Source organism: Salvia splendens, chromosome 13 (genome assembly GCF_004379255.2).
Source record: "Salvia splendens isolate huo1 chromosome 13, SspV2, whole genome shotgun sequence".
In the NCBI taxonomy this organism is placed as follows: domain Eukaryota; kingdom Viridiplantae; phylum Streptophyta; class Magnoliopsida; order Lamiales; family Lamiaceae; genus Salvia; species Salvia splendens.
Window position 1 is genome coordinate 4,494,399 of NC_056044.1, and position 10,151 is coordinate 4,504,549.

The 10,151-nt window shown below is 36.9% G+C and overlaps 2 protein-coding genes across 2 annotated transcripts; one reads left to right on the plus strand and one right to left on the minus strand.

Moving 5' to 3' along the window:
- The first annotated feature begins 2,745 nt into the window (after positions 1-2,745).
- On the plus strand, positions 2,746-6,314 carry LOC121760339 (casein kinase II subunit beta-1-like). Its single transcript, XM_042156024.1, has 5 exons — positions 2,746-3,201; positions 4,255-4,476; positions 4,953-5,062; positions 5,150-5,315; positions 5,855-6,314. The coding sequence occupies exons 1-5, from the start codon at positions 2,967-2,969 to the stop codon at positions 5,983-5,985; spliced, it is 864 nt and encodes a 287-aa protein (XP_042011958.1). The 5' UTR covers positions 2,746-2,966; the 3' UTR covers positions 5,986-6,314.
- A 433-nt stretch (positions 6,315-6,747) lies between these two features.
- On the minus strand, positions 6,748-8,184 carry LOC121760148 (60S ribosomal protein L37a-1). Its single transcript, XM_042155767.1, has 5 exons — positions 8,112-8,184; positions 7,545-7,584; positions 7,240-7,328; positions 7,076-7,158; positions 6,748-6,995 (listed from the first exon to the last, which is right to left on the minus strand). Exons 1-5 carry the CDS (start codon positions 8,112-8,114, stop codon positions 6,932-6,934), a joined length of 279 nt encoding a protein of 92 aa, XP_042011701.1. The 5' UTR covers positions 8,115-8,184; the 3' UTR covers positions 6,748-6,931.
- Between the last annotated feature and the right edge of the window lie 1,967 nt (positions 8,185-10,151).

Sequence of the window (10,151 nt, forward strand, 5' to 3'; positions counted from 1 at the left end):
ATCTACCCAAGGTGGTCGACTTTTATGAAGACACTCAGCAACCCGCACGACCCGAGACGGGTTCTTTTTGCGCAGCGTCAAGAGTCCGCGCGGAAAGACGTCGAAAGAGCCTCTGGGGTCCTTCAAGCCCGATTCAACATTGTGAAGGCCCGGCTCGGCTCTGGTACGTGAATAATATCGCCGACATCATGTACACGTGTATTATCTTACACAACATGATCATAGCCGACGAAGGACCGAGGGCGGCAAACTTCTACGACGAGGATGAAGCCGGAAGCTCAACCGCGAGGTCTCCCCCACGCTGAGGTGTGCATACGACGGTGGGCCAGAGGATCGATACAAGGCACACAATGCGCGATACCCGAACCCACATTGAGCTACAAGAAGACCTAATCAAACACATGTAGACGAAATTCAGCAACGAGTAGTGGTTTTTTTATTTTTAGTATTTTAATTATGTAATTTTTAATTTTTAGGTTTTTAATTATGTCGTTTTTATTTTAGTTGTCATTTGTAATATTATTTAGGTTTTTTAATGAATTTTAATATTATGGAAATGTTTTTGTTTAATTGAATTTTAAATTGAATTGTGCTCGTCCTTGCAGAAGAGCACAGTTGTGGGTGTGGTGCTCTTGCCAGAGAGTAGGCAGAAAAAGTGGGGTCGGGCCCACAACCGTGCTCGCTGGCAAGAGCACGGTTGTGGGTGCTCTTAGGTTTCAAGGTTTGGGTTTTTAGTGTACAGATGACTATATTGCAATGAAATGAAGCTCGACTAGGAAGTGTCTCATCAGTGCAATCTTAAATTATATCTTAAATCTCATTAGGAGTATTTTTAGCATGTTTCAAGAAAAATAAAGCGAGAGACAGATAATTAGAATTCTGATTGATAGTGTTTGATTTAATTTATTAATGTTTAGTTAATTTAAATTACTTAACATTCATCTATATTGTAATTCAGTTTAGCTGATTATAAATGAGATTAATTTTCTTTTATTATCTTTGTGCGCAAAGTAGTCCATTTGGAAACTTAATTATTAAATTGTATACTTAAATTATCTTAATTTTTGGTGTACTAATGCTTTCCATTTATAGAAATCTTAATATACTATATCAAAATTATTTTTGATGTACATAAAATTTCTTTTTCGTTACAATATTTTTATTGAAATATTTTATAAGGATTTCTCCTTGGTGGGTCAGCAAAGATCTTTAGTATATTTAATGATTATGATTTTATATGTATTTTATTTTAATATATAAAATTTATATTTCTTTGTGTTGCTAATGTAATTTTTAATTCACATATTATTAGTTTAATAAATTAATTATTTTATATTTTTAATTCATTATTAATTTATATCTATATCTATACATACATAGAAGACGAGTTTTGAAAAAATTAATAAGATTGTCATTATAGATTTTGAATAAAATTAGGCAAATAAAAAGATTTTGTTTATTTGTATAATAATTGAGGAAATGAAAGGTTTTTATTTATTTTTGGAGTCTTTAATTGTTATTTACTGAAATATTAGTGAATCAAATCAAAATGCATATACAATAACCGTCTCCCTCATTAAGATATTTACTTGATACTACTATTTTGGTGTCTTATTGTCAAGTTGCAATTTTTTTATTAAAAAATATATTTTTTAATATATAAAGATGGACAATAAAGTTATAAAAGTGAAAAAGACCTTAAAAGAGAGGAAGTGAAATGTTTTGGAATATGATCCTAAATTTTTTTTGGCTTATAAATATATTAGATTGTGCTTTTATTTTAACACACAATCGAGTCAATAGACAACCTTTTTTAATGTAGAAACAGGAGAGCATGCAGTGATCGAAGATGAAGAACTTGAGATTTGGGAGAATGGATATGTGATCGGAGAAGATGGTGCATTTGGAGACTAGCAAAAGAGGCTACGTCGAAAATATATTTGCAGTTGTTTATCTCTCTTATTTCTTTTGGTTATGGGTTTTAGTTGTCCAAAAAAAATTTTAGGGGCACTCAAAAGATACTATTGGTTTATCGACACATGTACTGGCATTATATGTGGATGAATACTTTATTTATTTATTACAGATTAAAAAAATGTATTTGAATGTATATATTTTATACCTTTACATTTTTACTATCTCACATTGGAATATTAATTTTTTTTATTAATTATACCATGTTAATTAATTTATAATCTCAAATCAATGTTCGGAAATATCTTAGTCCGTGCATAGCACGGGTGTGATACTAGTTAATAATATTGTTGCATATGCGACATCCTCTTAATGTCATTCCCTGTAATCTCAAATTTCATCTATCACGCACCATCGATTTAATTCACTAATGAAATTGTGATAAAACGCATTTTAAGAAATATAAAATCCTCTCTTATTTAACAATTAGTGTCCCAAATTACGTCCACAGACCACAGTCCAGTAGGGGTGAATATTGAATAATGGCAAAATAAGTCTAATTCAATAAATTAGAAATTAATATGCCAATATTTCCGGACACAAAATGCGACAATTATGTTTAAACTCATGAAATAAGCAATAATAACTTTGATAGGTAATTATTTGCTACAAACTCATAAGTACTGTACATTATCCGCATTGAAAATGCATTAATCTTGTAAAGAAAAAAAATAAACTGAAAAATAACAAAAGAAAATTGAATACTCCATCAGTTGTTTTATTAGAATAAATAAAATACAATAACACATTCAAAACCAAAATATATGGAAATGAAACAAATTGAAAAACACGAAAATAAACAGCAGCATCGAAGCTGCGGCTATCTCTCCTCTTGATGTAGCGTAGAAAGAAACCCTAGTTTTCTCCGTCTCGCCCACACCATTACACTATGCAAATCTAAGCCTTTTTCCCATCAATCATCGAATTCTGATTCCAAAGCCCATACCCCTCTGTCAATTTTGGTCAATTCGATTTTTCTCCTGTTTCCTAACATGTACAGAGATCGAGGAGGTGTTGGCTCTTCCAAGGGCGGAGATATGTTGGATCGGAAGCGAATCAACGACGCCTTGGACAAACATTTGGAAAAGTCCTCGCCTTCCACCTCCAGAAACAAGGGTTTCGCTGTCGCCATGCCCTCCACCTCCGCCTCCGGAGGGAAGCATATTGACCCTAGAAACAATCGCTCTTCGTCCACCCTCACTACCGACAAGAACAAGTGCTCGGATGGTACGTTTTTCCTCGAATTTTATTTTATTTTATCTTTTTCCCCCTTTTGGCTATTGTGTTTGCCTATTTCGGCTGTGCTATAGGGCTCTGCTTGCCGCTCGTTGTGGGCACGGCGAATAGAACTAGTAGAACCACATTTCACTTTCATTTCATCTACTCTCTCCCACAAAAATTATCTCTTTACGAAAATAGATCCAATCCCAGACAAAAATGCCATCCTCGATGCACTTATTGAAATGTACATGGAGGCCATGCCATTAATCCAAAGGGAGATAGAAGATACAAAGACTGCTGCTGCTCCACTTAGTAGTTTTAAAATTTTAATTTATATTGGGTAAATGTAGCATATGAGGTGCTTGGAGTCATGTATTGCGTTGTAACCATAATCTTTGGTTGGGTGTGTTTGCATAAAGTGCTATATATGATTGCTTAGCGGTTTTGGGGATAATAACTGTATAATTGGGGGTGGTTTCTAGTTTTGTGATTTCTGCTGTGCTCATTCCTTCTATTTTCCTTCTTGGTGGAGTGTTTGTGAGAATTTTAATGGTTATCCAAGACTCAACATTTTTATTGGAAGCAAACTTTATGAGGATTTTTATGGTATGTCAGTCACTTGGATAGTTTTGAAGAACTATTGGCAGAATGTCAGGCAGTCAGTAACTTTATAAATCCTCCGGTTATGTCCTTAAAATTCAGCTATCAGTCAAGAGCAAAGAAAGACTTTCAGGATTTGGTCGTTTGCAACGTTGAGTTATTTGTAGTATGCGGGGAATCATTTTGGGTCTTTAGGTGTGTAGAATATGACTGATCTCCACAGAAAGGGCATGCTTTTCCAGTTAAGGTCTCACTAGTTAGCTTGATTGAAAAGAGTAATATATGGAATTTTGATGTCATTAATATTGTTGTTCATTATTATCTTTATTGATGTCACTAATATTGTTGTTCATTATTAATATTGTTGTTAGGGATCTATTTGCTAATTTTGATCACATACAGTATAGATATGTAATCTTTGAATAAAAAAGTAACTTTGCTTATATATTACTCTTGCAGATGAATCTGACACAGACAGTGAAGAGGAGTCTGATGTCAGTGGTTCTGATGGGGATGATACATCTTGGATTTCATGGTTTTGCAACTTGCGTGGAAATGAATTCTTCTGTGAAGTTGATGATGACTATATCCAAGACGATTTTAATCTCTGTGGGTTGAGCAGTCAAGTTCCATATTATGATTACGCACTCGACCTTATTCTGGATGTTGAATCCTCTCATGGTAGGCATTTTATATGTTTGCATACTTCAGTGGCATCGTTTGATCTGTCGATCTTTGAGAATGTGGTTTGTGTTTTGTCCTTTGCAAGCCTGAGTTAATGATCAACTAGTAACCAATTGAAGAAATTTATTCATTCTAAAATGGTCTGGTTCACATGAATTCTAATAGCCATGTTCATTTCTTACTTCTGGTGGAATTTTGTTTTTGGTTAATGATGAAGCCATCATGTGTTTCCAGATAGCTGCATGAATGTCTGTGTAGTGTGTAGTGGACTCTTTGTGTTTCTTTGTATGTTTCGTGAATTGCTGCCTCCTGCTATTGTTGCTCACTGTTGCCAAAGTTGGGTTTACTTTTTCTGCATCTCCTTGGTTTGGATTTTTTCTATGCTTGCATCTGATGTCACATATGAATATATGATACCTTTTGAAACCGGAATAGTTTTATTGCTAACAATCTCCAATTTGGAACATATGTAGGTGATATGTTTACTGAGGAACAAAATGAACTGGTTGAGTCAGCTGCTGAAATGCTCTATGGCCTTATCCATGTCCGGTACATTTTGACCACCAGAGGAATGGCAGCAATGGTATACCCTTTACTTTCTTAGCTTTTGTCTTAACTTCCTTGTCCTTAAGTTACTGTATCCAACTTGTCGAGCTGCAACTTAAAACAGTTAGAGAAGTACAAGAACTATGACTTTGGAAGATGTCCAAGGGTTTACTGCTGTGGACAACCTTGTCTCCCTGTTGGACAATCAGACATTCCACGCTCTAGTACCGTGAAAATATACTGTCCCAAATGCGAAGATATTTTCTATCCCCGATCCAAGTATCAAGGCAGTATCCTTAATTTCTGATTCTTCCATTTTTTTATCTTAAATTTTTCATATTCTAGTTTGGCGCATCCCCACTCTTCCTTACTACCCATGCACTTTAACATCCATTGATGGCATTAAGAAAATTCGTTAACCAGGGACTAATAATATATCTACAACTATTTCTTTCTTTCTTCTTTGACTCTTGTTTCTTTATAAATTTCTGCATTCTTTATTTCACAGTTTTCAACTTATTCTGCTGAGCTAAGAGCAATAAGTGAAACATCCTTGAACACCTCTTGACTTATCTTGTTTCTTTCCCTCTGCATAACTAGTTTAGAGTTGATCTTTGTTTGCATTCTTCCTGTGATGGTTACTGCCTGAAAATTTACTGTCAAAAAGAAAAGGATAAACAAGTTCTGATTTTGCTAGATCTGAGGCACCGGATGCTGATATAACTGTACAAGCCTTCAAAGAGCAACTAGTCAGACCTTAAATTTATGCAAGTTTGTTAATTGTGAGAAAATCATGCTTCATTTGTGATGATTTCCTTCACTAGCATAGATATTGACGGAGCGTATTTCGGCACCACATTCCCTCATCTGTTCTTGATGACCTATGGGCACCTCAAGCCACAGAAGCCTGTGCAGAGCTATGTCCCCAAAGTCTTTGGGTTCAAGATGCACAAGCCTTGATGAACAAGTCTCCATCACATTTTCAGAATTTATATCTCTTGGGTAAATGTTTTGTTTTGGTGTATGTGGTGTACCAAATGGCCGCGGGACAGGGCAGGAGAGGGCAGAGATCAAGATTGAATGACAAATTTGTTTGATTGAAGGAGAAAATCCTCTGTGAAGCAAGTTGTCATTATGTAAGCTAATTTCTTTTCCAGGCAGAGAAATGCTTGAAGTACTTGTTGTAGTTCCTGTGTGCATACTTATCAGAACTATATTTTTTTACTCATGTAGATGTAGTCTTCCTTATAAGACAAATTAGCCTCAACATGCACTATATTTTTTACTCATGTAGATGTAGTCTTCTTTATAAGACAAATTAACCCCAAGATGCATCATCTTTATTATAGACTAGGGCTGACCAAGGTATTGTTCACATATGATTTCTACCGTGGTGCAACAAATGATGGTTTGTCTTTCATCTTTTAACACTGGATAAGTACTTAATATCGATAGAAAGAAAAAAGGGAGATTTGGGATGACAGGTGTTTTAATTCATTGAGAAAGAAGTTGCCAATAATAGAAATGGAAACGGACTAATATGAAAAAGTCTATATTTATAGAACAGGAGTAACTTCACGAAAATGAAGTTATAACTATTTCATGAACGGTGCCCAAAAGCATAGAAATTCAAGAAACTGTTGTAAAAAAGAAAACTCCTAAGAAAAAGAAGAAAAATGAGATAGAACTGTACTACCCAGCAAAATAAAGATCATGAACACATTTGACAAGGAAACAAATATGATGATTAATAATATTCCTTCAAAATCGAGTCACAGACAAAAATCAACCTCAGTATTAAAGAAAAGGTTTCAAACAAGAGTGTCTAGACTTGCTTTGATTGAAAGAAAGGATAACAATTCAGAGCCAAAATTCACTACATATAAATCGTAGTCTTCACTAAAATCTAACTCTCGGTGGCCTCCCTCAACCTTCTGATGGTGCTCCTGACGGTCACGGCACTGGCAGTGCTGTTATGCAAAAGAACCATAGTCAGGAATAAGAAAAACAAAGCACAAAGAGAACCATTAGAACAAGAAAAGGGAATTACTTCATTGTGTAGGCACCACCAGCCTTCACTTTGCCACAGTCCTTGCAACCCCAGATGCCAACAGCCTGCCTCTTCACGGCATACTGCACATATGATTTGCATTCACATAAGTAGGAATACTAATACCATAAAGCCGTAACCATGTATTTACCCGAACTGCATACCTTGCCGCAAAACTCACAGAAGTACTTGCTGTGCTGGCTGACTTCCATCTTCTTGATTTGCTTCCTCAAACTAGCACCATATCGGGTGCCTGTAATTTTATGGAGCATTAGCCGGATTAGCACAATGTCGTATCAAGAAATCAAGTCATATCACAGAAAACAAAAACAAATTAAGTAGTAAAATATATAGAACATAATCTAAATCTCCCCCTTTAACTCTCTTATGCATACACTAACTAAACTAATGCTCATCTTAAGAAGGAAAATAATTAGAAACATTGGTAAAGAATCAGAACTCAGCATACCATATTTCCCAACAATACCGACCTTCTTGGTTCTCTTTGCCTGGATTAAGTGAAGAAGCGTTAATAAATGGACATATTTCGTGCAAAACAAAATCCACAGCAAAATCAATAGCAAGAAATAGTCAGCAACGATGGAATAGCGAATCAATGATACATTAAAGCAAACAACTTTTTCAACAGAACTGAAAGAACACACACTAGCAAGCCAATATTACTTCACTCTGCCTTCAATTATTTTAAAATTTTCTAGCTAAACGACCAATAAATGAGCAAAAAACCTTTTTTTGCCAACAGAATTGAATTGACACACACTCGCCATACCAGCCAAATTAGTTTACGCTCGACTCCAATTTCAAAATTTTCTAGCTACACAACCAAGAAAAGTGCAACTCAGTTGTAAAATGCAAATCAAGCAACAACAGCAACGCAAATCGATACAAAAGAAACGCATAATCACAAGGCGAGTAAATCAAATTACACTTGGAAATCGACTGATCTGAATAACAACGAATCCATAAAGTAAAACACCAACTAGCTGCTTTCGACGTAGAGAAAATAGAAGCGTACCATTGTAGAGCGAGAGAGGAGTCTGAGGGGCGGAGAGGAGCTTGATTTTGCCCTAAATGAAAATGCAGTGATTATAAAGAAAAATAAAACCTATTGAAGATTTGGGCTGTGGCCCAATTGTTTTGGATCCATTTATTTTTGTGGGCTTTTATGATACTCCAATATGTTGATTACAAATCACATTTTAGTGGTGCCTATTTTTTTAAAAAAACTCATGTACCCTATGGTGAAAATCTCAAAATACACCAAATCAATTAACCATGTAAATCTCATTATGAATTTGAAAGAAAATGGAGAAGCACCAAATGCTTGGTAGAGTATTTATTTATTATCCTGAAATTATTGAAGTAATGATATCGAATGCTAATGGGCTGTATAATATGGGTATATGTGGGCTTTGATCCCCTGCGGTAGGCAAAACCACAACATGGATTGCTGTGCACAAAACCAACACTTTTCTGCACTAAACCCTCAAACTATCGAGCAACTTAGTTCAGTAAATTGTCTTTAATTCATCATTTGAAAGTTGATTTTATCTATCCAGCATTGTTATTTGCACGACAAATTAGTGATGAAATAGCACATCGGCAACTCTCTGTTACCAGAATTTTTAATTGTTGCACCACGCATTACTATTCTAATATACTAATCAAATCGCACTATTCCCAGCGGAATTCCCTACGGAATTCCAAAAAACACCTCCTGTCACATCATAAGGACTTCCCACTGCACGGCTACGTCATACGGACTTCCCACTGCACAGGGGCGGAATTCCCCTATGGAATTCCCTACGGAATTCCCTGTTGGTTTCTGGATTACAAGATAGCAAACCCGGGCGTAATACAACCCAAAAGAAGGAATACAGAAGGAAGAACTGAACTGAAATTACAACTTAAAAAATGAAGTAACTAAACCAGTATGGTATGATAGCCGAGTCGAGGAGGCCTCTTCCCGCAAGACGAGATACGCCCCGGTAGTGCTCTCGGTTTGGCGTGTCGTCCCCAAAGGTAAAACGGCTACGTCTCTTTTGATGCAGCACCGCAATCAGCAGAGCTCCGGCGAACGGGATGGAGGGGAGGGCAGAGCTTCGACAGAAGGACAATGCAGAGAGAGGGAGAGAGCTTATGCAGAGAATGCTTGTATGTGTGTCCTAATGCAGTGGTATGGCTAGCCTATTTATAGGCCAAGCCACCATGTAGGGTCAACCAAGCCATGAAGGCTCATCATGGCAGATTCGTAACCGACGGCGGTTACAAGCGTGTGGCAGGAGTGTGTCATTCGCGTGTGGAGCGTGTGGATTTCTCACGTGGCAGCCGTGACTGTGCCTCGCTTGACGACGTGTCAAGCCACTTGGATTGCTGACTCGGCGGTGGTCTAAAAAGAATAGTTTGGGCCAAGCACCAAGCCCAAAGACCACCCAAAGACCAAGATCCAAGATCCAAGATCCAAGTCCAAGTCCAAGATCGAGATCGGGCTTTGGATCGGGCTCGGGCCCGTGGCCGCGGCCGCGACCATGAGCACGACCACGAGCACGGGCACGGGCTCGGGCGGGCGGCGGCGGCGGCGCGCGCGTGTGGGCTCTTTCACCCATCTTGGTCCACTATAATTATTAAGTAACATAAAGTCACTTAATTTATACACATTAAAAGATGTGTTAATCCTCCAATGTGGGATAATTAACACTAGTTAATTATTCCCTAAGCTCCAACTCCAAGCTTTAATTAAAAGCTAATTATGCCCAACTTTAATCCACTATTTCTCACTCACCGGAAATCGGATTTGATAAAGTGAATATACTACATTTATCTACGTAAAATGTAGATCGACGCTATGTCATTTAATTTCATAAAATTAAATGTCTCGTCACATTTATTATTTGGTCAAAATCCATTGACCGGGCATATTTAATCCATGATTTTTACAATCCCCCACATGAGTGGAAATAGCCAAATGCATATGCATGCAGACACAAGCTCAGCCCTCGAGAGATATATAAGCATAAGGATAGGTAGTTGTTGGCCTTGAACCTTCCATAGTCGA

What these genes read in the sequence shown, in the direction of transcription:
- LOC121760148 (XM_042155767.1), bottom strand. An exon ending in TCTGTGAGTTTTGCGGCAAG is followed by an intron (nt 7,159 to 7,239) that starts GTATGCAGTTCG and finishes TCATATGTGCAG; the next exon opens with TATGCCGTGAAGAGGCAGGC. An exon ending in GGTGGTGCCTACACAATGAA is followed by an intron (nt 6,996 to 7,075) that starts GTAATTCCCTTT and finishes TTTGCATAACAG; the next exon opens with CACTGCCAGTGCCGTGACCG.
- LOC121760339 (XM_042156024.1), top strand. Translation starts at nt 2,967, where the DNA reads ATGTACAGAGATCGAGGAGGTGTTGGCTCTTCCAAGGGCGGAGATATG. An exon ending in GGATGTTGAATCCTCTCATG is followed by an intron (nt 4,477 to 4,952) that starts GTAGGCATTTTA and finishes GAACATATGTAG; the next exon opens with GTGATATGTTTACTGAGGAA. An exon ending in CCGATCCAAGTATCAAGGCA is followed by an intron (nt 5,316 to 5,854) that starts GTATCCTTAATT and finishes TCACTAGCATAG; the next exon opens with ATATTGACGGAGCGTATTTC.